Raw genomic sequence first — 26520 nt, forward strand, 5'->3', positions numbered from 1 at the left:
ACTGTGAGCAATGATCTCACCAGAGAGATCGTTTCAACAAAACCTCAGTTGTGGGCTTTGTAGTCTCACAGATAAGGGCTGCACAAAGTGTTGTAATGCCATCAGACCTGGCTCCTTGGAGTCAGATTCTTGATCTGCCCAACTAGTAGCTTAATAAGACTTTTTAAAAAATAACCTTTTCCTTTGGCCAGCTCCATTCATGGTTGTGGCTTGTTTTTTTTTTTTACCAGACTGCAGCATGATAACAGCTGTCAGCTTTTAACTCTAAGAAATTACATTTCTTCATGTGTTGTGGATAAAGAAAAATCATAACCAAGAAGGGCTTCTAGTAAGTCTGTTGAATAAAAATTAGAGGAAAAAAAAAAAACTATAAAGCGTACCTCGTGTAGATTCCCTGATATTCTAGAGAACTAAGATCAAGTGAACAAGAGAGGAAACGTGGCACAGAAACCATTCAATGCTGGTAAAATAGGTGTTCTGCTTTCTTTAGATGCACCCACCATAGCACTGGATCCTCTTTGGTGTGCACGTGTGTGAGCTGCTCTGGGCTGAGGAAGGGAACGGTAATGCCAGAAGTCCCTGGGTGGGATGGATTGCCCATGGCTGTTTTCTGTAGAGGGTTGATATTGGCAGAATTCAGATTTTACGTGAAGAAAGGCAGTGAATGTAGAGCCAGGCTCTTGAGGAGTGTCAGATGTGTATCATCACTCTCAACACCAAGGAGTGCCAGAAGACGACAAAGTGGATAGCAGGGCTGCACTGGAGAGAAAATTATATGATTTCTGGGCTAGAATATGATATTCTGTACTTCACATGCTTTATTATGGTTAGATAATATTTTGTATGTTTGCTCTTTCCTGCTGCTGAAGTGGTGACTGTGTAGGAATGATCTAACTAGGTACACAGGTTGTGATTCTGAGTAGCAGATGGGGGGTGAGAGGTATTTGTGCACTGATTTCCAAGTATTTTCTCCTATCTACTAGTGTCACTTTTGATTTTTACAACTGATGAGTTCGATCAAGATAAAATGGTTTTAGAGATGTTGGGTTTCTTCTCAGTCTTCTCATTGGGTGGCAGCATGCTGTAGCTCCCAGTAGCTGCTTCTTTAGTTTTACTTTTGTGTTGATTTCCAATGAAAGTATTCCAAATGCAGCCTTCAAATTCACTTGTCTACATGCTGAGTAAATTCCCGTGTCCTGTTTGAGTCCGGAAAAATCAGTCTCTCCTCGATCATGAAATGCCTATGCAGTTTTGCCACTGTGCTTAAGCTTGTTTTGTGCCTGTGATCTTTTCATACGTCTATATGGAAAGGGAGGTCTTAGTCCGTACCCTTCTTAACACAGTCCTTACTAGGTTAAGTTTTGACCTTCTTCCTTCACTACCTCTTCTGTGCCCTAACAGACCCCATATCAGCTAGGGGAAGCTGTCAGCAATATGGGGAGACCTGGGCACATCAAGAACCAAATGGGGCCTGTTCCTCAGCCCATTCCCAGGCCTACCACCAGAAGGATGCAGTTCCATCAACTAATTGCCCTAGCGCGAAATATGACAGGACACACTATCTGTGGCCTCCGCTAATGGCAGAGGCTACAGGGAAACCCATCCTTTGCTGCGGCTGCTACGCTGAAGGACGGTCCTCAGGTAGGTGAGTCGTAGCCATTGATCTGTGAGTTAGGTGAGTCTCTGAAGTGTTTTTGAAACTTAATACATCTGTTTGCGCTGTAGTCACAAAAGTTGTAGGTTGGGAGAGGTTTGTGAATGTGTTCCTGCCATCACCCTGTCACCTGTCTTAGCTGGATGTTTATGTCTGGACTCTTAGAGCTTCCAGATGGCAAGCACTAGCAGTCGGTTTAAACAGTTTAGCTTTTTAATAAACACTGAGATTTTTCTTTTTGTTTTAGTGCATCAGTCAGAAGACAGAGCTCTATCTGTGAGCTTGTGATAAAGGATGGCTGTGAAGCTGGGAGCCTTGAGTTGAAATTAATAGATGGATTTGGCATAGGAGAAGCTGGGGGGAAGGCGATGAAACTGAATCTTGATGGAATTGTTCTCAGAAGATATTTTGAGAACAGTCCTGATTTAGACTATAATCTGTGTCTTACTATCTTAAAAGTTCATCAAAACATCACTAAGGTGCACTTTTTGAAGACAGCTGCAAGACCTTCTCACCTGGATTTAGTTTTCCTTCTTCATTAAAGTCTTTTTCTCCCTCCCCCCCCCCCCCCCCCCCCCCCCCCCCCCCCCCCCCCCCCCCCCCCCCCCCCCCCCCCCCCCCAGTCTTGGAAAGGTAAATAAGGTCTCGCATTTTCCCAGGAAGAGGTTTGAAACAAAGTTTTTGAATTTCAGCTTGTGTTTCTTGTAAGCACGTCAGCCACACCAGATGGAGATGATGCATGTGGACTTGAATACAAATATTTTGTATTTTTCTTTCTCATAGTTACAGGAACACTGAAGTAGCAAGTAGGCCAATTCATTTTTAAATGTAATAGTTCTGCTTTCCTGTTTGTGGAAGTGGTGCCCCATAGTCAAGGCTTAGTTTTGTTTGCAACAGACAGTCAAATCCTCCTCCTGTTGCTCCTTGCTTGCATGGGGGAGATGAAAGTGTGAAAATCTTACTGGCAATGTGGAGAATGATTTAATACCTCTGACCTTCTATAGCAATTTTCTATTATAATAGAGTTGTATTAGAAAGAAAATTTAACTTCTTTCTTAAGGGGCTTATATTCAGGTTTTCTACCTTTAGTTTCCAGCATATGATATGAAATGATTCATGAAAACGCTTCTAAGCAGTGCAGCAAGCCAGGTAACAAGGAGGAAAAATACTAAAGTGTTTGACTTGCTTAGGTAAGAAATACTAAACTTAGCATGTCTGCTGTGTCTTTATTTCTTCTAACGGTACTGTTGTTCTTATCTGTGCTGGGTTAAAATATTCTAGAGCCCAGATGTAACCATTTTCCATTAATAATACTAACATGATGGCTATCTAGGGTGTCTAAGAAATCTCAGGTCTTGATAGAGAATCCATTATTTTCCCATCTTTTGTTGCAAAGATGGGAAAACAATTTCTGTTTTCCCATCTTTTGTTGCAAAGATGGGAAAACAATTTCTGTTTTCCCATCTTTTGTTGCAAAGATGGGAAAACAATTTCTGTTTTCCCATCTTTTGTTGCAAAGATGGGAAAACAATTTCTGTTTTCCCATCTTTTGTTGCAAAGATGGGAAAACAATTTCTGTTTTCCCATCTTTTGTTGCAAAGATGGGAAAACAATTTCTGTTTTCCCATCTTTTGTTGCAAAGATGGGAAAACAATTTCTGTTTTCCCATCTTTTGTTGCAAAGATGGGAAAACAATTTCTGTTTTCCCATCTTTGTGTACATATACATAAAACATGTATACACAAAGATATATCTTTGTGTATACATAATATATAAAATATATATTTTTTAATACATATGGTAAGTACACTGAACACAATTCCTTGAAAGCACCAAGTTGCATTTTATATTTTAAATGGAAGGCTTTTGTGATGTGATCACTAAATAAAAAGGCCTTCTGAAGTGTAATTGCTTGTTTTTCTGCCTGTTGAGGTTGTGTATTAACTGGAAAACATGCAAAAACCCAGTAGCAATACAATCTTGACAGCTGGTTTTGTTGGTTTAATTTGTAGGTCTTGGAGAATGCAGTCTCTAGCTAGATTTTCTTTGAAGGCACTGGTATGTCATACCATACATGGTTTAATAAATAACCTGACCAAACTGGTGCATTCTGATAGAAAAATGTTCATAATTTCAAGTTACTGCATCTTGTCTTTGTTTAACAAAAAAAGCTAGTGTGTGGGTAAAGGGCACCACCTCCATGTGTTCGATAGGGCTGACAGCAGGGGCAAGATCTCTTTGCAGGAATTTGCAAGCTTTTAGCCATTGTTGGGTGAAATCTTACTTTAGTGTCAGAAGAAACATCTCCGGTTTATGATCTGGTGTTAAATTTATGAATTTTCCCATTTACTGGAATAGCTTAGGGAGTGTTCGAGCCTAGGTGCCTCTACTTCCACAACTTTTCTTTTTAAAGTTAATTCAGAAGACTGCAAATGTCATCAAAGACAAATGGATTTCACTGAGGTTTTTAGACACTCCGAACATGATCTCCTATGAGAAAGATTCCCTTTGTTGCATGAGTCAGACGCTTCTTGCTAATACAAACAAACCAGTTCATCTGTCATGGTGGTTTAGAACCACTCAGATTTTAGTACCTCTTTTTGTTAGAACTTAATCTCTGTTAACACAACAAAGCATAATTTGATCCTTCTGGAAGTACTTGTCTTGTTTGAGGAGTGATTTCACAGTGCAAGTGTGAGTTCTCTTGCAAGGACCGCCCAGCCTGCTGAGCTGGGAGAAGAGGGAAAGATCGTGCTGGTGTGCTTTGGCAGGTATGATGGCACCTGGGGGGGATGGTTCTCTCCCTCTCTCCTTTACAGGCCCAACGTATGCAGGTGAACTCAGCTGTGTGTGGAGAAAGATCATCTACCTCTCCCTTGCTGTGACCTAGGTCAAGAAATTGTTTTTTAACTCTAGTGTTTGATTGCTATTTTAGGAAGAGGCCTTCTGGCAGACTGCTGGGAAGCATCTAATCCGCAAATTTGAAGTGCCCCGTCAAGCTGGTAGAATGACAAACTCTTACCAGCCTGCTTGCCTGCAGTCCCTTTGTGTTCTTAGACCATCACAGCATACACTAGGACTATTGCTAATCTCGCTGCTGAGTCAAAAATACTCAGTGATGAAAGGAATATTACGTTTCAGATGGAAACATGTACTACTTCTCTCTTTGCTTCTGAAACTTTTTTCTTTCCAAAATCATCGAGCCCTCTTATGAAGGCAGAGTGCAGAAGGAGGAGTGCTACACAGACTCTACTGATCATTTTCTTTAAAATCTACAGATGGAACTGTTTTGTTTTCAAATGGTGGTCATCCATGTAATGCCAAGTATTTTATTACCTGTGATGAAAGTAAGCTATTGTAAAAAACTTTGAACCCTAAGTGTTAGTTAACGCTAATATTAAATCTTGGCCATTTACTTGAAATTGATACTGTTTTGCCGGGGGCGGGGAAAGGAGCAAGGAATGGGAGTTACACATTTTTCTAGTTGCTCTGACACTATTTTTCTTAAGGCTTGGTGAAGAGAGGGAGAAATCATAAGCTGCGTTCAGCCCCTTAGCTGTCATGTGCTTCTATATCTGGAATACTTGATGCATAAACCTGCTGTGGCTTTCCCAGGCCTCGCTGTTGAAGAGCAGGGCTCTGCCTTCTGCCCTCCTCAGGGAGCTGGGATGGAGACTGGCCGGGGGAAGCTGGGTTCTCACTCTGCTGACAGCTCACAGTGGTTACGTAGATGTTGTGACCAGGAATAAGGCTGGTTGACCAAGCGAACCCTGCAGCTACTCTGTCGAGTAACAGATACAGGTGGGAGTTCCACCTCCTTTTTATCCCTAGATTGTATTCTCACTTATGAAATTTAGTTAATTTTTTTTTAGATTCTCTTTTCTTACATCCTGTCTCGATAATATGGATGCCCATTATCAGAAAAGATGAAGTGCATAGGGAGGTCTGAACACTGCATGGGGTGCCTCAGTTAAGAGATTTAATACTTCTGAAGTCCTGTTGAGAGGTATGCCCCATTCCCCAAGAAACCTTTCAAAAGTGAAAGTGTAGTTAAAACAAAACAAACAAAAAACCCAACCAAATCCCAAAACTCCAAAGCAAAAAATGCATGAACAAAACCTCACCTCCAAAATGTACTCTTGGGCAGTAGAAAATCTCTATTTCCATTGTTCATTCTAGCACTTACTGTGTTGCATTAGTCAATCAGACATTGCATGTCTTTATTGCAGTGCTCCTTCATGTTTAAGCTTTATTTCAACTGGATGCGTATGATTTATTTGGACTTCCTTTTTTAAGTAACAATAAAATGGCAAATTTAGGTAGCTTGGGGAAGTTGAATTTTTCATCGTGTTGTCATCTCAATACACATAGTATCTTATGGAAATGTTAACTATATAGAAAAATTTTCATAAAATTTGAACTTTGAATAAATTTGGTAATTCTCTTTTTCTGCTTTAAACTCAGTTTGTGAGGCTTATTCTATTCGTGCTAATATAGATAGTACTTTGGGACAAGGCCATGTGTATATTACTTAAGTATTAGAAGGGGCTGAGGTTTAATGTCATAAACAAGAAAATTGGTGCTTGGTCACTCATGGTAAAACTATCCTGAAACCGTTCTCTGAAAATGTCAAATGTCACTATAACTGTCTGCCTTTGAACCACGTTCAGCAAAGTACTGTTTTCTGAAATTCATGTTGGTTTTGCTATTGTGGTTTGGTTTTCTTCCATATTCTGAAATTCTGCTTGCTCATGTAACTTAAAGTGGGTTCTAGTCTGAGTTCTCTGCTTAAATGCAGAAACTTTGCTGTATGTTTTTGCAGAGGAGAGCCTGCAAACGTTCAAGTGGGATCAGAGTAAGACCTAGAGAAAATCCAGTCGTCTTCGTGTTTATAAAGGCTCTTTCCTTGCTGGCGGATACTCTAGTATTGATTGGAAGATTTTAAATAATGACTTATTGCTGTCTTGCTTTTGAAAACTCATTGTAGCATCCAGATATCCTAAACCACTGGTACCACTTGAGAAGCCAGCAAAGGAGGTAGTATCACCAGAGACGACCAGTACTTTTGGTACAGTAAAAAAAAAACCCAAACAAAAAAGTGTGTTTGCTAAGATGTGGCATTGCATAAGGCCAGCAGGCTGCTTTTTTGACAGACTTTCTGCTTGCTTGTTTTGATGCAGTTGGCATGTATTGCTACAAGAAATAAAAGTACACAGTTTTTGTTTATTTATGTTAATATAAAGACTTCAGTCTCAAGAATTTCAGTGATCCCCATAGTACTTTGGGGACTTACTCTTAATGTGACCGAAGAAGTGTTTCAAGTCTGGGTCTTGTGGAAACTCCTGAGCTATGCCATAGTTTCTAGATAATACTCGCCCGGAGATTTCAAACTGTGAAACAGCTTCATTTACTTGAAGAAGCTCAGTGTCATCTACCTTATGCCTTTTCCTAGGAAAGTGCTGTGCATTAAATTACATGGTCCAAACATAATGCAGAAATAATATTACCATTAAGAAATATCATTATTTAGTTAGCTGCCTTTGGCCTTCCCTGCAATTAATGTTTTAGAAAAGGTAAAATAGAAGATTGCTCCAATTAAAATTTGTTTTCCATCTCTTGCATGTGTTTAAGCATGATGTGTACAAAATAGTTGTCATGCACGAACATCTTTTAAATCACAAATTGAAAAAATATCTAAACCTTGAGCTGTTGTTGTTCAACTATATGTGTCTTGTGTAAAATAATACATTTTATAGTTATCAGGAGACAGATTTTCCTTTTAGCTATCTTGTCTGGTACGAGAGGTGCTTTTGATTTAGGTCTTTTTAGGAAGGATCACTTGAAATGCAACTCTTACTTACAATGCAACTTAAACCTTTCAGAGTGATAGATTAGAAACACTTAGACCTCCCTGTAATAGGCATGAATGAAATGAATCATGTTTATTCTGTGAACACAGAGGTACTGTTTCAGTGTGTAATTGAAATTAAAAGAAAATGAAGTCTACCAGTTTCTCTAAGAAAGAAATTATTTAAATCTTACTCATTCAGCTGAAAACTCTTAGCTTTAGTCAGCCTTATTTATTATTTAATCAATCAAAATATGGAACTACAGAGGCAGCTGGTGTCTCCGGGAGAAAATCTTTTCTAAAAAGAAGTAGTAAATGGAAAAATGAGATAAGCATATCATGCAAACAGAGTACTTAAGGAAGCTGTCTTGGATCTCTCTGGTGGTGTTTGGGTTTTTTTTTTTTTTTACAAGAAGTGGCTCATATTGGGGGAAGCTAGACTTGTGTGTGTGAGCTGTCTTGTGCCCCCCTCCTTCTTTCTTTCCCCTTAAATTAGTATGGTGTTATTTCAAAAACCTGAACGCACACATTCTTGTTTCTGTTTTGTTGCTGTGTGTGTGAGAACTTCCTTTAACATCGAACAAGCCCCTTGGAATTTTTGGGATGTGACTAACCCATGCCTGAAACAGAACCTTTGCTTCCTCTGAAACACAGGGAGCATTTTAAGGCAAAGCCCACAAAATACCATTTTTAACTGTTGCGTATTTCATTAAAAATTACAGGATATAAAATCATAGCTGGTTTTTTTCCAATGTTCATTTACTTTGGATTCTTAGATATTTGTATGTTAATAAATGAATATCCACCCTAGCAGCCATAATACATACTGATACTTGCTATACTTTTTTTGCTGCATCGTTTGCCAATTTCCATTTGTATGTGATGGGCTCATCATGTTCATTGCTTTTTGGGTATTCTTTGAGGTTTTTTTAATTTAATTTTGACAAACTGAGGTGCTTTAGCTTTTGGCAAATTCCAATAGGTGGTTTTTTTTTTAACTTAGACGTTTCTCTCTAGATAAATATGTTCCTATTAGCTCTTTTTGTTAAGACTGTAATATGTGTTTGGAGATGAGGCATATTCTGTATCAACTGTCCTATTGCCTTAAAGCAGACATAAGGAGTAGGTGGCTTGTTTTATTCTCTCCTACTGCTTGTATCCAGGGATAAAACCTTTCCTCAACACACTTACTAAATACTTTGTAGCTTTTAGGATGTCAGATAGGAGCATAGGCATTTCCAGAATTAAAACTTGCCTTACCATTTGGCAGTGATCCTGGTGAAAGGCTCCTGCATGACCTGGGGGAAGGACGAAGCCTTGAAAAGTCTTTTTCACTTCAAAAAGAATGGGAAAGTTTGAGAGAAAAAAGCTTCTACAGTGAGGCCAGCTTGAACTGAGAGGAGCCAGAGACATGAGTCTCAGCCGTGGCCCAGGCTCTGGTTCCCAAAGCTGACTTTTCGGAGATAGTCTGGGACCTGTCAACTGGACACCAGCAGTTCCTCCAGAACTTTCTGGGAAGCCTTCAAGTAGGGTTGGAATGAGACATGGGACACTGTATATGATTCTTGTCCGTGCAACGGACAGAGGTCTGTCTGCTTCGGGGTGTGTTGATGTACGTAAAGTTGTATTGCCACAAAGCTCTGGTATTTTCTTCAGGTCCAAATGCTTACTGTGAACCAACAGGTAATTGTTGCATTTTGGCCTGCTGCATTTTTCTTTTAGACATCATCAGTTTCTGGTTATTGTACTGTTAAAATAACTTTTTTGTTCATGGCTTTTGATTATTTGTTCTTGATAGCTTTTGACGCTATGCAGTCATCTTTCTCTTACTGCTGGCCAGTTCACTATAACTCATCTTACACTGAGTGTGAATCATCAGTCTCCATTAGGCTATTATCCCACCTTTCATAGCACTCTGAATGGGTAGAAATAGTGTTTTATTGGCTTTATTGGTTTTCATGGAAGACTGGAGAGAAATGTGCATGGAACAAACGGATTTCTTGAGCCAGCTGCTCTTTTAAATACCATCAGCTTGTATTTTCAGATTGCAAATAGCCTTTCAATCCAGCTGTTTCTCTGCTTCATTAAGTACCGGCAACAGGCTGATTTTTACAAAGCACAAGTAAAAATGTGATGTTACAAATGTGAAATTAACTGTTTTGTTCAAGACGAGATGTAAGAATTGCTAGCTGGATCCACAGCCATCTTGCCTAACAAAGATTTTTGCCAGAGAGAAGAGATGGGAAAGCAGCTTGAAACCCCCCCCACCCCAATTTTCCTATTACCTATTTATATTATTTCATAGAGTAAAATAAATAAAGCAGAGTAAATAGGTAGCTGCAAAAGTGGCAGTGCCGTTATAAATAATCAGCCTGGTGACCTTTTCCTCTTGAAAATGTCAAACAGACTTCTTGCGATTCTGTGTCCCTCTCCCTGAACAGAAGGAACATAACAAAGGTGTGTTTGTGGTTCTGATACAGCACAAATGGCCTGTATCAAAGATGACTGGTTCCAGTGGGAAATATATGTGACTTGTTGTTTACTCATTTATTGGATCCAGTTTATCAGAAAGAACAAAGTCTTTGTATTTGTAATGTTTTCACTGTTGGTTTACTTCTCTGGGTTGGATGCTAGGAACCTATCGTATCAGTCTTGTTTCCATCCTTAGATCAGTTTTTGCAGTTGGACACTAATATGGCTGAGTCTTACTGTGATTTATGTCTGACCTTGTGTTAAAACCTCAGTTAAAAAAAAAAAAACAAAAGCAACTCACTTTAGTTATTCTTTCCCAGCCATGGAGGAACAACATTCAGATGGCTTCCCCACTGTGGGATAAGGGCATGCACAGATGAGCTGTGGACGAGCTGATATGTGGTAGAAGTGACTTGTCTGTATGGGTGTGGATTTACTGTTGGCTTCACCCACGTTGTTGCAAAGGGAGTGTCCTGTTCTTCTCCCCTGCCCCAAAAACCTCTGGGTGTGAAAGTCCTGTTTCTGCTTTCCATGCTAGCACTGCTGTGCTTCTATGGGCCTGACTGTACATCTGGCTGAGCACAAGTGCCAGAATAAAGGAGAAGTCCCAAATATACATGGTCAAGAGGGACTTTAGGAACGGGAGGTAAAAGTATCGAATCACCCCTTGCAGCAGCAACATGACTTTAGATCACTTCAAGGTGCATTTTTGTACCTGACCTAAGGTTCTGTCTTTCCTGTTTTCTCATAGGAAGTGCCATGAGGGTTTTTGTGCCTCAGGCAGGAGTCTGTTCTGGGATCCCTCTGTGTCATTAACAGCACATACAGTGACTTGCACTAGTGAGCAATACTGTTTTGATCTCCCAGGTTACTTTTTTAGTATTGTCAAGTAGTTGCAATTATATTTGGGAGCATTTTTGACCTCAGAATTCATCTTGTGACAAGGTAGGGAGCTGTCTCTCTTCTCCCTTCTTCTGGCTCTCTATCCAGGATTATTCCTCCTGGGATCAGTGGCTGCCCCCCTGTATCACACAGCACTTTGCTTCAGCACTGCAGAAGGCATCCTCAGCCTGCATCCATCCCCTTCCTTGCTGCTGGAGAAGAGGCTGTGTAAACATTGCCCAAATTTTGGAGAAGCAGGTGAGAATGAGGGAAGGATGGACGCTGGAGGCACGCTGAGATCAGCCCCCATTGCACAGCATGAAAAAAATTGTAGGATTGCAAATTTCATCAAGGTTTCCAGTAAATACTGGCGTTACAGGTATGTCACTGATGCAGGCAGTACCCTAGTGCCACGGCATACTTTCCGCTGCCAAGGGGAAAAGTGTTAAATAGATTAGATTCCGTATTTCCTCCCATGTAGAAAACCAAACAAGCTTATGTGTGCAGAAAACCTTGGATTCAGCTGTGGGTTTGTGTTCATAATTTACTAATTCTCAAGCTGATTAGCAGAACTGGAGGTGGAAGGTGTAATTTCAGCACTCTGCTGCACACTCACAGTGAAATTGTGACAAAAGACCAGGTTAAAAAAACTAGCAGTGGAAAAGGGAAAACATGCAAAGTTGAAAAACAAAGACTGTGCTAAGTGGCGGAACCCTGTCTTTCATAAACTGGTATTGGGTAGTTTCCTGGGAAGATTAAGCAACATGGGGATTAAATAAATGGACCAGATGTGTAATACTTCATAGAGCAGAGGTCCTGAAGTAAGTGCCTTTAGAAGGAGTGTGTACACAGCTGTGAGTTGCAGTGGTGTGACGTGGGCTGAAGCTTGTGGTAGCTCTGCAGTTGGAATCTGCAGAGATGCACTTGCAACTGAGCTAATTAATCCTCCCAAGAGATGGCTCATGCTTACCAAAGGCTGCAGAAATGCTGACCAGGAGGAGAATTTTCCTTTTTTTGTTTTGCAGAATAAAGGCAATTGGTTGAAAGAGTTAAAAGTGAACTTAGTCAGAACTGTTCACTTACAGGAGGAGTAGGGCACAGTAGTCTCTGTTGTCCTCTGCTTCTCCTTATTTATATGACTTTATTTACAAAGCCAACAGTCTTAGTAATTTCAGATAATTTTCATGAACAGAGTGAATTTTTTTAGTAGAACTTAAAATTCACATGCAGAATAAATGAATAAGTAATGCAGCTGCATAACAACCCAGCAGATACTCCATATTCTTATAACATAAAAGCCAAAAGAAAACATTTTGAGGTAAAGTTCCATCTAAAGTGTATTTTATCTGTTTTTACATTGTATCATATAACATTTATTCCTTCAGCCATTTGCCAAAGATAGCTGACCTTGCGGCTTGGCTTTGACTATGCAGAGTCAGATGTTGAAGTCTGACTGGTTTCACAAGTGCAGCCAGAGGCTTTGCTAAGTTACATGGGGAAGGGAAGAAGAAAGGTACCCAAGTGATGAATCCACTGTGCTACCTCTAGCAGTAGGTTAAGAGTTAAGAATAGCTTCACTGCTACTGCGTTCTGTATTCATTAGGCATTTATATAGAGAGGTACAGATTACCTGAGTGTAATTTATGTCTGGAACTTAAATTGTCAGTAGTTTCTTACGATGTTCCTTTTGCTGACAGGTATGAATAGTTTCGTAAGGACTTCAGGGGAGTGCATGCTTTTTTCTTTATTGCCCCGGTGCAGTGAAAAATTAGGAGTGTAATTACACTTAATGTGAGTCTGTAACAAAATGTTTGAACATCATTCAGTTTATCTGTCCTCTCTGTCTCTCTCATTCTGGGCAGCTGTCTTAATTCTGAGACAGATGAAAAGCAATAAACTCTACACGTATTTAAAATTATTTCAAAGAGAAGCTTATTTCTGCAGCCTTACTCGCTTCCAACATCGTCCTCAGGCAGGGAATGAGTACAGGTGCTGGTGCTGGTGGTACCAGGGACTGTGGGAAGCACTGCTGTTGCCAGCCTTGGATTTGCTCTTACAGTAAGCATCTCTCTTGATATTAACCAAGTCACTTTTTCTCATTTCAAGACCCTTGGGTACTGCAAAAGGCAAAAATCTCACATTCTGTGCCTAGGAATGACAATATAAACAGCAAGTGTGTTGAAAAAAGCCAGTGAGTATAGCGTGGACCTGGTCTACTACATCTGCTACGAAGCATAAGCCCCCCATGTTATTAATACACTCAGTTTTGTGCTAGGGCAGTGGAGGAGGGAGTGTCCTGGTTCCCCTGGGTGCCGCATGGGCTGTCATCAGTCAGCTTCGTCCTCCAAGGGGATGTGCTGCTGGTTGCGAGCACAGGATCGTGTGCCTGGGCTTGAAAGCCAACATTGCTGCCTGTTCTTCATAAATTACCTTTTCCCCCCCTCCTTCTGCCTTCTTTCCTGGGGAAACAAGTGTGGTTTTGGGCAGGTGGGGAAAGGGCATAAGGGAGAGGAGGGTGGGAATAAATAAACTCATCTCTCGCCACCTTCTCAGATCTCTTTTTAAGAACGGAGCCTGGGGGGAACATCATTAAATAAAGGATATTATAATATATGTAACCCCTAGATATTTCATGAGCGGTCATATGTAAGCATCAGTGATGCCTAACACTGCCCTATTTAAAGGCGATGAAAGCCCTCTACTAGATCAGATCTCTTTGGTTGTGCACAGAGCTCTGATAATTCTTGTTAACAAATCTTTTGTGGTGTCCCACAGAATTGCTTTGCTTATCCTCTTACATGAACCTGCTATGAAGGACAGCTGAAAACCTAATCTCACACCCCTGATAATACATAGATACTGTGGTCTTGTTTCCAGTTCAGCACTGTTGCTGAGCTGCTGCTCTGCTCAACTGCAAACCGGTGATATGATTGATAGATACTTACCTTGAACCAGAGAGGCCCAAGAAAAATCAATGCTGACAGAAAAGCGCCAACACCTTATCTTACTGAAACACAGTTAAACAAGTATGTTTGGATGAGATTAATTCCACTCTGATGTTAGTCTGAAGTACTTACCTGGTCTTTTTCCGTAGCTAGTGGAGAGGGTTAATAATCGCAGGGGAAGATTCGTTCATCCGAAGATAGAAGAGTTTGCTATGCCATTGGGAGGTGTCCCTCCTCTAGCTCCCGGGAACTCATTGCAGTCCCCGAGCATTGAAATGGAGAGGGTGAGGAGGGAAAGAAGAGCCAACCCCCACTTGGGATGATGGGTGTTACTTTGGTTTTTTGAGGCAGAGAATTTTGACTCTGTGGATGGCTCACTCCAGTCAGGGAATTGCTACAGCCAGTTTATTTCTTGGTAACACTCAAGTACCTTCTTTTTTTTTTTTTTTTTTTGTTAAATAATATATAACCATTCACATCTGGAATGCACAGATCAGACTACCACATTATTGTTCCTGTTCATTCTCCTATCAATGTTACCATGTTTCTGGCATTTTTATACAAACACTTCAGCTGTTTTTCTGACACTTCCCATTTCTCTCTGAAGAAGACAGCTCAAACTCCATATTTCTATCTTTACGCTGCATCTCTATTACAAACTGCAAGTCCTTTCTTCATTGTCATCATTTTAGCTGATTAGCCAACCCCCTTGAATCTTGAGGCAAGCATCTTATTTCTAATTTTTTTTCAGCTGCAGTTTGAGACCTTGTTAAGCAAACCACTGCAAATCCTATTTTGGCATGAACCTGCTTGAGTGGAAATGAAAGGCTGACCTTTAAGTTTATAAGGCACTGATAGAGAATTGGATTAGATCAGGAAAAAAACCCTCTTAATGATGAAGACAGTGATTCGAGTCTCTGGATACCAGTTTGCATTTTATGCTTTCTCCTAGATTTCTCGTCAGGGTTTCCACCTTAGGTCTCTGTTTTGTTAAACATATTTAAAAGGATATGAATGGTGTATCATGTTTTCAGAAGGTATAATAGGGTAAGTGTATTGTATACTCACAATATTTGCTGATGAACATCCAGTAAGCACTGCAGATAAAGTTGAAATTAAGTTCTATGATATTTAAACCTAGACTGTCCTGCATCTGGTGAGAAATAATGTACATTTCTGTTGCTAAATGCATCCATTTTAGGGAGTAACTACTGACCACTAGATGAGGTGGTGCAGAGTAGTTGTATTCCCAGTCATAGGGTTTTTTTTTCCTTTGAAGCAGGCTGGCTGCATCCATTGTACATGGCACTTAGCCCTGGATTTGTCCTGGGGCCCATATGTCCAGGCTGCCCACCTGCTTGGAGGGTATCCCAGGAAAGAACTATGCCTGAAATCACTCCTGGGTTTTGTTCTGAAGGGAGTTGGTTGGCTGATGCCAGGGAGCAAATGTCACTCCTGGAAAACTTGTTCAACACTTGGTCCAGTAGATATAACAATGGTTTCAAATAAGGATGATGATCTCTTCTGCTACTTCAAGGTTTTTCAGGGAGGGAGATGGAACATGATCCCTGTGTAATTTTCTACAGTGTTACAGAGAGTATTAAAAAAAAAAACAACTTTAATGTCCTGTTTGTATTTATGCAGAATATTTGTTTGGACATAGTTACCTTTTCAGGGGTAGTCGAGAAATTATTCTATCATGTCCTCTGTCTATTCATCTCTTACTAGTGCTTCGCTCAGCTTTCTCTTCTTATGTGCATGTGACTGAATGGGCTAACGGCCAAGTTTATATTTAGCACTGCATGAGTGAGCATCCTTTCATGCCTTAATTGCTGTAATAACAGGAAACCATTTGTGAGTTATAACAAACGATACAGAATTTTTTCTTTGCTGTCAACTCGTGGATTGTTTTTTCCCATCTGAAATATTAAGGGAACCCAATTGGAGATCAATGGACAGGATTTTTCAACTTTGTGTTTTGCTGTATGTACTGAGATTTTTGCAGTTTTTGTTAAAACATCAAGAAAAACAGAGGAGGAACAAAGGGTGATGGGGATGTGCCTTATGAGCTTATTCCATGAATGAACTCATACATCATAGAATTTACAGGATCCACCTCTAGATACTGAACAAAGCAATAACACACATCTCATTTCTAGGCTTCAATCCAGAATTTTGGAGATAAAGATCCTCTTATGAACTCATGTGTAAAGGAGTACCTCTCTTTAATAGACACAACAATTGCTTTGATTTCTTGTTCTGTGCAAGTGAAGCCCTTGCTGTCTCCATGATGTGTATCTGAATGATTTGCTGAAATGACCTGGACAGGCTTTTTGGAGGAAACCAATTGATGATTTTGAGACAAAACCCTCCCTAACTTCCAGATAAGACGCTAACCTTCAGAGCCTACAATGAGGTTATAATGGATCTAGATTATGAATATTTTTCATATTCTTTTTCGTTACCTTCTTGATATTCATTGTTAAATCATTAATCTTAACAATTCCACCACTATTTAAAAATCTATAAAACACTGCTCATATTTTTTGTCTTGGATTTAACAATACTCAGCTGTAGCATGTATCTTTCTAGGGTAGCTGTGGCTGTAGTACCTGTTATCACTGTTACATGTTTCCTGCCCCTGGGTGACAGTAACAGATTTAGCTATAAAATTTTATGGCAGTGTTAGCTGCAATTTGAGTAAAACATAATAATACATGCCTCTAGGCTTGCAAGTTCTCTTGTATGCCAGTTCTTAAAAAAATTGATAACTGAAAAACTGGTGATGACAACTTTCTGGTTTTTTTTACCAACTCTGAATAAATGCACCCCCATTACCTGTTAGTCAGTTGGGGGTTTTTGTCAGCTAAGAATAATAATCTTAAAACTAAATTGCAAGTACTGTCTTGGTTTAAATTGGCTACAATTGGCAGAGTTAATTTAACTTGCTGGATTTGGGCCAAGTTGTGGATAATGGTATTATTTATGTTGACAGTTTTATATTCCCCTCTGGGTTCTATCTATTAAAAAAAAAAAAGTAAATGTTTAGTTAGCAAAAAGTGATACTGTAAATTCAAAAAAGATCAAGAACAGATTTAAGAGGCAGTTAAATTTTTTTTTTTTCTGCTCCCCAGACTGCTGATTTCAGGGCTTGTGACCTGTATTGCACTTGAACCTTGGTTTATAACTTCGTTAGTGATAATGAATGTCAGTTAGAAAATAGCAGTATTCCTTACTCTGCCATTTCATTTTATTCCTTCTGCGATAAGATGAATTCTGGTGTCTTATTCAGCACTATGGCACAGGATGAGCTGGTGAATGGCTGTTGTGAAATGCAATACTGGACATTTAAACTCTGAACTGTTGGATTCTGACTGAATTCAGTTCTTGAAGGGGGGTTTTGCAATTTGGATTTTTGTTTTCCCTCCAGTAAAACAAGCGAAGGGCTTGTTTCCTTTGCTGTACTCTCTGAAGATTTTTTTCTTGTTTTTTGCTGAGCCTTGAAAATTCGAACAGTCAGAACAGTTTCCTATGAATAAATACCCTATTCTGAAATACTTGTTGCTATCTAGAGTTTTAAAAAATTGCTTTAAAGATTTTTTTTTTTGGCTCTCTGTGGGATGTGTTCCCCAGGTGCCTTCATATCTTGCAGAGTTTTAAAGTATGTTATCCTTTAAAGAGGTGGTATTGGAAGTGATTCTGTAAAAAGGTTATTGGCTTTCATGCCACAGTGGTTATTTAATTCTTTCTGCTTTAATTCTTTTTTTCCCTCCCAATGTCCCAGCTTTAAACTAAGCCTTGGCCTCTGCAAGTAGAGCTGAGCTGGTCCAGCCCCGTTCCCCGTAGTGGGCAGTGCTCTGTACCTCACGATGGTGGAGCATGCTTCAGCCAGTGAAGTCGTCTTTGTGCTTAAAAGCTTGTTTTGGTGCTCCACGGGGGACAGCTTTTTCCTTGAGCCTGATCCTGCAGGTACTGTGTGACAAGGTCCTGAGCAACCTGGTCTGATTTGGCCCTCCTTTGAGCAAGGGTGGGACTAGATACCCTCTCCGGGATAAAGATGTGTGCCTTGGCTCAGGCAGAGAGAAACTCCAATCCTGACACCCTCTCTGGAGCGAGAGCAGGGTTGCCCTGCACTAGTTATCTGAACTTCTGTCAGATTTGTACCCCCGTCTCATTAATACATGTGATCCCAGATCTTTTTTTTCCCAGATTAATTTTTATCTCAATGATTAGGGAAGCTGTATGTCAGGCATGCTTCCAGATGAGTTTAGCACGACTCTTTTTTTATAAAAGAAAGTTCTTATGGATGCAGCAGGAAGATGCTGTTACCTACACAAGAGTTCCCTATGGCTGGACAAGAGCAGTCTGGTCTCCAGAGCATGGTGCCATCATGCTGTCCTTAGTGACCTCTCTTTTAATGTTTGACTGCCCTAGTGATGTTGAAGCACCTTAGGTGCCCTGCCTCATAAAATGGCTATTTAGCAGGAATCCCATGCTACTGAAACAGGTTATGTCAATGAGGAAGTAATTTTCACTTGTATTTGATCTCTTGCTGTTTCCTTCTACCTTGCACTAACTCATCTTTCCTCTAACCCCAAAGCAGTGTCCCCCAGCCTCCCTCCTTTTAAAACCATCCCAAGATAGTCCTTGACTTATGTTCTGAAGGAGGAGGTTTAGGTCCCTTTTAGTTAATGTGACTTGAAACTCCCATTATTCATAGATGTAAAAGATTTTTTTTTCCCCCCTCCTACCAAATGCTTGCCCTCAATTCCTCCTTTTGGTGATAAGTTTCTAAAATCAATTATGCACTGGTTTTTAGCTTTTTTTAATAGCTTTCTAGCTACACTGAATAGAGCGTAATTATCTGGACTGCCATGTGCTATCAAACACAAAAATCAGTTGTAGTTAAATCCACAAGACTGATGTTCTAGAGCTTTGTAATATTTTGTGACAAACCAAATAGTCTTTTATCTTCTGTGTTGGTACCCAAAATACTTCACTTGGGAATTGTCTAAATGGTTATCATAATCAGGGCAAACTATGAAAAGATGTCTTCCTCAGAGGTAAATAGAGTGTTTCCTGGAAGTTTGTTTATCCTGTTGCAGCTTTTTATCATTAAATCCTTGTATATGGAGAACTAGAGTCGAAGAATAGATGGTACATCAGTGGGGATGGTTTCAGTGGCAGTGTCACGTGAAGCCAGCAAGCCGTGCTGGTCGGTGTGATAGCTTCCTGGAGCAGAAATCCATGGAAAGCAGCACTCTTTCAGTGACCTCCTGTGCTTGAGTTCATGATTTTGGGTTTTCATTCTGTCCCTGGCATCCAGCAGGATGGAGCAGGAGGAGGTTAGGAAAGCTTCATCAGGAATGTGACGGTGCTGGCTTAAGTTGCCTGGCCACACCTAGGGCATCGAGAGCTTTTGGAAACAGTGGCCTCAGTTAATCTCTTTGGTTCAAAGTGGCACTGATTTTCCCCAGTGTTGTATGAATTTGCTGTCTCTGAGAAAAGCTGCTGAAAGGGCAGTACTGGTGTATATAGACAGCTCTTTTTCCATGCTTCTGTAAAAGCTTTGCTTAACCTGCGAGGATGGTGGGAGACCATATGCAGAAGACTGCAGAACAAGTTTGTGTTGGGGAAAATGGGTCCCATCCACAGTTCCATCCTTCCTGAGCACAAGCTGAAAATTTTGGTCTGATGTTTTCTGGCTGTCAGGCACCAGTGATGCCTGCGGCTTTGGAAGATTGGCTCTTGCAGGGCTCCCCTCTGTTTACCATGGGATGTTCTTTTGTTCCTCCTCCAGCCTGAGGTTTGAATCTGTGAATTCCTTGGCATTTTCGGGGCGGGGGGGGGGGAGCGGAATCTTTATTTCTGTAGTATTTGGGCTGTACTTCTCCCACTTGCGTGATGAGTACAACTGGTGTTTGTAGAGCTTAGGTAGTTTGTCTATTGGGCAGAGGGAAGAAGCAGCTCTTCAATAACTGCTAAAGCTTGAAAGTTTTTATAGTTTAAGACCTTAAATTAATGAAATTATTGTGGAAGTCAGTGTCCTGGTTGGCTGAATACTGGTGTGTTATGGTCTAACTTTTTTTTTCCCAAAGTTAATTTAAGAGAATATTTTAGTTCCTCCTTTACAATAGCTTTGAATATAAGAGTCACTTGGATGCAGGGATATGCACTCTAGTCTGCACTATTCAGACATAAGCTCAAATGATTCACAGCCTGTGTTTCCAGCAATGTCTCTTCATGTACTTGGCTGCCCCACGTAAAATTTGAATATCTGAGGTACTGTTGTAGGCTCCTCTCATGTTTTACTATTTTTTACCTTTGCCTATAGAAGTTACCTAATCAAAAGTATGGAAGCAACTTGTCAAAAGCTCAGGGTTCATAATACTGGAAGATACTGGGCAACTTTTTTTCTGCTTTAAAAAGGGGTCTTATGCTCAATATCCACACTTAAAAAACCAAACATCAAAGGCCTAAAAGGTAGCTTGTTTTCTTTCCCTTGCTCCTGTGAAATGGGTAGCTGTTGCTGCTGCATTCTGTGCATCACCTCTAATAGAGTGTGTTACTTCCTATAGAGTACTCCGTCAGGTTCAGGAGTGATGTCCTGGTCCTTCCAAGCTCTTAATGGTTTGAGGCCAGGATACCTGAAACATGCACCAAATGACCAAACTTGATCTGCTGTTACTGAAATCAGTGGTCTCTAATGTCATCGTAGTATTTTGCTTTTATTCTCACACTAGTTATTAAAAGACGCCTTCTGTCAGAACAGAAATGGTAGGGGTTTTTTTGCACGCTGTCTCTGGAGGAAAGAAGGTCATCTGATGCATGCTTAGAGGACCTCTAAAAACAAATAATAAAGTACAATTCTCTTTAGATGTCCTGGTCTTTCTAATTTTAGTGTGTTTTTCTAATTTTCAGTAATAAAGATGGCTATCGGGCTGCTTCTAACGTATGCTGTTACTCTGCATAATCACTATACTAGTTTAATCTTGTAATATCATTCTAAAACTTTGTGGCTTTTAGTATGTTGTCTTTTGTAAAAATAATAAAAATGTAGTTGTGAAGCATTTTTCTTCAAATTTTAAAGCTCTTAAATAACATAACTGCTCTTTTGCCTGCTAGTAATTTGGTAAACACTTTATAATAAACTGAATTTGTGATGAATTAGCTAACTTTTTCTTATTTCATTTTGACTTCTCTAGAGAAGTTGGAGGTTGCACCACCATCTCCAGGACAACTGAAACATGGTAAAAGAAGAATGTTTGTTGAATGTAGTTCAGTACTTGTGCAGTCTGTCTTTGAATTGCTTCATCTTTCTCCTACAAGTGCTGGTCTGTCCTCATCCCTGTTATATGGAGTAACAGAAAACCAAAGCAAGCACCAACAGTCACCCTGCCTCTATTTCATAACACCTCAGCTGGAGAACGTGCACCATTTAGTGAAAGTAGGACAGAAAGCCCAAATGAGATCACGCTGTTCAAAGCCAGCAGCAAACATTGTTTTTGTAAGCCAAGCAGTGTTGATGCTGCAGTACCTTGTGGGGGTTTTTGTGTTTAAGCTTAAAACTATTGACTTCTTGTTGCATATATTGTAAATGGACTGAGAAGTGGGATAAAATTGCAGAGAAATTGGAAATAGATTTGGTATTCTTTATAATACCATGGTCATCCAAATTCTGATTTAGTTTCCAAATCAGTGTATTTTTGTGTTTTTAAACTCTGTCAGTGAGCAAATGTATTTAGTTGAACACTTTCCTATTCTAGGTATCTACATTTACTTTTCTCTGCGTTTTTTGGTTGGTCCCTGGGGTTCTGTTTACTCCATGGATTCCAAAATTCTGTCAACTTTGGTAAGAATTTGAGCTCCCTTTGTAGCTCCAGAGTTTGGTGCACACATTTTGAAAATACTAGGCATCTCTGTGTGCTTTTTTGTTATTTATGTTTTTGGGGTTTTTGTCCTGTGGTGGTTTAAAAAAAAAAATAATAATTTTGAAAATTTCATACATTCTGTGCTTTAGTCTTTTACCTGTGCATTTAAGAAGGTATGTGTGTTCTTACAAAGTAGTTACAGAAGTCCAAACATGTTTTAGTACCTGAGCATGAAAGGTCTCTTGAGTGTGGCTTTGTTTTTTACATGATCATGGATTCGTGCTGTCTGCGAGAGGTAAACCCAAAAGGGACTCATAACAGTTTCTTTTCACATGACTGTAAGGTTCATGCACTCTTCTTTCTTCCCTCTTCATATGTTTGAACCTCTAAGTTTATAAAATACAGGAGTTATTGGTCCCATCTTAAGTGGGAAAAAACGCTAAATAGCTGATGCGTTTTAAATGTTAAAAAAAATGAAAAGGTCTAACTTTCTAAGCTGTATCTTTAGTCATGTAGTCTGTCCTCGATGCTGTATTTAGTCTTATGATGGTAGCACCTTGAAACTCAGCTGGTGGCAATGCTGTGCAGATTCAATCCCATCTCCATCAGAAGCTTACAAGCTAAAACTTGAGAGAGAAAATGGAGCAGGACAGAAAGGAATGATACAGTAGCACTGTGCTTGTTGTTAGAAATTATTCAGACCAGCATGTTCCAAGTTCCTGCAATAGAAAATATTTTCAAATAGGATTTACTTGGAGTTTCAAGAGTGAAAAGAAAAAATGTGTGAAACAAAAGGTGGAACTTGATTTCTTAAATAATGTACTGAGGAACAGCTTCAAGTCTCGCTTGCTCTCAGTATAGTGCCCAAACAAAATCAAGATACAGAAGTTTGGGTTGAATAGTGAGATAATTAATGCTGTATGACACACTAGTGAAAACCACCGTACTATTTGCAGATTTAGCTGAAGGAGTTTTGATAAGAATTGCCTAGCTTCAGGCAATACTCTTAAAATACCAATTTTTAGGAGCGCGTGAAGAAGATGGAGCTCTTGCACAGGAATAGAGAGGGACTTGCAGAGGAAGGGGCTTTATTTCAAGCAAGAGAAGAATGCATGGAGTCTGAGACAGTTTGGCAGTCTTCGGTGATACTGCAACATTGGTTGGAAGGACTGTAAATAGCATCAAAGTTTGTGTAGTTTTAAGTATTTCTCTTATGCAGTAGTCATAAGTGGCTTCCATCCAAAATTGTACAGGTGTTTGCAAAGAGTAAGTTGGTTTAGCTGGTTCTTCGCAAGCCATTAGTAACACTTACGTGTAGCAAAGGGTTTTACCAAACCTGCCAGAAATAAAAAGGTCACTAATAGAATAGTAGGAAAGGGATTTTGTGTATGTTGTCATCGTTTTTCTTAAAGGCAGTATTAGACTGATATTTCAGTAGTTCATGTGAACTAGTGAACTCTCTTATAAATATTTATTTTCTCTTTGTTACTTATTTCTTTTAGTGTTCTTCCACAATGCATTACCTTTTGTAGGGTTTGGATTTTTGGATAACGCAATTATGATTGCTGCGGTAAGTTCATTATTTAATTCCTTGATCAAGTCAGTAAGATTTGTATTGTTCAAGTACTAAATGAGTAAATGAGAGCTTCAGGAAGACTCTGTTCCCTCTGTATCAACTCACTAATTTCTATTTTAATTTTTCTTTTTTAAAGAAAATGTTCATGTTCTATTCAGCCTTTGCAGAATGCAAAGGAGTGTTGTTCCTTCTGAAGGCCAGTATTGTAACAAATTTTACTGAATTGAGAAGAGGTTTGCTTTTTTTTTCCTCTCCTAATTTGTGCTGCAAGACACATTTATGATCATGTAGTCAATACATTTTTTTTTGTACCAACTGATGATAATATGATTCTAATGTGTTGATAAATAGATCTTCAGGGTTTTTTACTGATGTGTTCCTTTGTTCTGAGTGATGCTGGCGATGTTAGTGCTGATGCTGATTTGTACTGATGTAGCCTGGCATTTCTGAGTAACACTGAGATATTTTCCTGTTCATGTGGAAGATGAAACGGGCTAGTGGAACAGGAAGATGGATAAAGGCCAAAAGTACTGTTCCTTGTGTAGAATTATAATTGATAAGGTGATCTTAGTCATGGGATAATTCAGGTGGGAAAGGACCGCAGGACCCACTAGGTCTCTAGTCTTGCTCCGCCTTGGGACCTTCTCAGGGTCTCTAGTCTAACCTTCTGCTCAATGCAGGGTCAGCTGTAAGGTCAGACAAAGTTGTTCATGGTTTTATCCTGTGGATCTTGAGAAGATCCAAGGGCAGAGACTGCACAGCCTGTCTGGGCAACCTGTTCCAATGGTCGACTGTCCTCACACTGGAAAAGATTTTCCTATATCCAACTGGAACATGTCTTTTTTTTTAATTCATGCACATTGTCTCTCATCTTTGGACCATGTACTGCTGTTTCATCATGCAGTTCACTGGGATCTTGTTTCTTCAACTGAAAAAGGAGCTACAATACTGTGTTTCATTTGTTTGCTCAGTATTTGTAGAAGTTTGCATTCAGAGCTGTGCATTCAGCTAAGAATTAGTGGGGAAAATGGTACGCAGAGATAGGGATTACAGTTTTGTCCATTAGGTGGCCATTATGAAACAATATAAAATATTAAAAGAATATCAGAAGTAGGCTCTTGTCCTAGGGGGAAATACATATGCTAGGAGGGTAGGAGCTGTGCAGATCTAATAGAAGCAATGTCCATTTATCCTTTCAGTCTTAACATAAACAAGCAGTAAGCAATACTTTCGCCAGTTGAATCAATATAATCTATTTTAATTCCAAATCCCTCAAATGAGAAAACTCTTATTTTTCAGGGAACCCAAATAGAGTTGTCAATTGGAGTTGTCCTAGGAATTTCAACAATGGCAGGCAAGTAATAAAAATGCAGTATGTTTAGACTAATATGGCACATGCCTATATTTTAGACTGAAAGTGGGCCGCAGGGCTGGAAATGGCTCTTGGTCTTGCAGCTGCCTTTCCTAATAAAGAAACAACCTATGGTTGAAGCAAGGACATGTTCCATTTGCAGAAATGGAATTTCAGTTCAAATAGCTTTTGAAATGATTGTTGGTTTTAATCTAAAAGTTCAAATCCTGGGTCACTTAGGAAAGTGTATTTGCATTTCTGTAATGGAACTGCTCTAAATTCCCTAGGGTCTGATATTTATGTATGTGTATATATGTATTTGTAAGTTGCTGTTTGCTTGCAGTGCTAAGTGAAGATCAGTGTTGGTGTCCTTTTACTGTGTTGGCCAGTGTTCTTGGTGGCTTCTCTGCCTCCATGTGATACCACAGGAAGGCCAAGCAGCCACCCTGCTCCTGCACTGGGCCAAAACTGATAAGCTCTGCTCGACAGCTTCGGTGCCTCTGCAATGTCAGAGGAAAAAAAACTGCTCATGGATCCACCAACTGCAGGTGCAGCATTGCTCAAAAGCACGCAGATGGCTTAAATGAAAATGTATATAGCAGAACAAGTTAATCATTTGGAAATTTGCAGTCCTCTGTTGCAATGCAAGACAGTCACAAGCAAGCTTATCTCAGTAAGATCTGCTGTGAAATCATGTATTTTAAGTGTATAACTTCATTCAGTCATACATACAGTATTTATTCCTAAACTGACACCATTCATGGATATGTTGAAATGTTGATCAAAGCTACGTATGTGACAGCTTTGAGTCAGAAGGAGTAACAGCTCCTTCTATTTCCAGTGCTCCTGTGCCTCTTCAGGCACTGGAAGGCCTTGCTTGGTGTCCAGCATTAGCTGTATGAAACTGGCAACCATGCATGGCCGTTTTTAACTCTGATCTGAAAAGTTGTTACATTGATTTCCAGGTTTCAGTGTTGTCTTTTTGTATTTGTGAAGTTTTCTTCATACAAGTTGAGAAAAATAGTTGCACTTCCTATTATTGTTAGTCCACTGCTGTTATTACAAACTGTGATAAAGTCAGAAGAAAAACTCTAAAATAAAAGAAACTTCTAGTCTTTTATGCTATATATTCTGAGAAGTGAGGGTCACTGGGGGCGGGGACGGAGGGGAGCTGGTTGGTGTTGTTTGTAATCAAAATAATACTTTGCTTTATTTTCCCCTTCTCTTCCCTCTTCTTCCCTCCAGCTGCAGCTTTGGGAAACCTTGTTTCAGATTTAGCTGGACTGGGGTATGTCTGAACTTGTATTAAGAATATTTTTTTTTCTCCTCTCTTGCAAACACTATTGGTGCTACTGAACTAAAACGTATAAGCTGCTGAAATTGCTGTATTTTTTTCCTAGCTCTTGAATTTTGCTTCAGTAAACTACATTACTGTAGAAATGTATTCCATCCTTGCTAAGAAAAAGTTGGAATATTAGGTGGTTCTCGTTGAGGTTAAAACTGCAATGCCATAGTTCTGAAACAGCATAACTCTCCTGCTGTTACAGTATTATGTATTTTAAGTGATAAAATTGGGACTGGCATTTAACCTGATTCAGTGTAGTCTGTAGGTAATGCTTGCTTTTAAGGAAGTATTAGAACTTCTTCTACAAAAAATGTGTTCATTAAAATACAAAATGGAAAAATACATTTTTTTGTGATATAATATATTGCTGTGATAGAATATACCTAATATACCTTTTCAGATTGTTATGCCTAGATCTGAAGACATTTCCTTCTCCTCAGAAAAAAAATTACATATCTGAAATGCCTTCAGATCTAGGTATACATATTTCTGATATGAACAGATGCAGCTGGCTTTTTATTTTTTTAAAGGAAATTTCTGAGTAATTGCTGAAAGTAAAGCTGTCTGTTATGCCTC

At 39.6% G+C, this 26520-nt stretch overlaps 1 protein-coding gene across 2 annotated transcripts in view; it reads left to right on the forward strand.

Moving 5' to 3' along the window:
- TMEM65 (transmembrane protein 65) overlaps nucleotides 1-26520 on the forward strand; it is a 34279-nt gene that overhangs the window by 2170 nt on the left and 5589 nt on the right. The window contains exons 2-6 of one of the 2 annotated variants that reach the window (XM_050892173.1): nucleotides 1402-1641; nucleotides 21007-21051; nucleotides 23175-23242; nucleotides 24548-24602; nucleotides 25845-25887. In XM_050892173.1, the coding sequence (XP_050748130.1) occupies nucleotides 1402-1641; nucleotides 21007-21051; nucleotides 23175-23242; nucleotides 24548-24602; nucleotides 25845-25887 (451 nt within the window). The remainder of the gene's footprint in view (nucleotides 1-1401; nucleotides 1642-21006; nucleotides 21052-23174; nucleotides 23243-24547; nucleotides 24603-25844; nucleotides 25888-26520) is intronic. The other variant, XM_050892174.1, reaches the window with a different exon arrangement.

This window comes from Gymnogyps californianus, chromosome 2 (assembly GCF_018139145.2).
Source record: "Gymnogyps californianus isolate 813 chromosome 2, ASM1813914v2, whole genome shotgun sequence".
NCBI classification, from domain to species: Eukaryota; Metazoa; Chordata; class Aves; order Accipitriformes; family Cathartidae; genus Gymnogyps; species Gymnogyps californianus.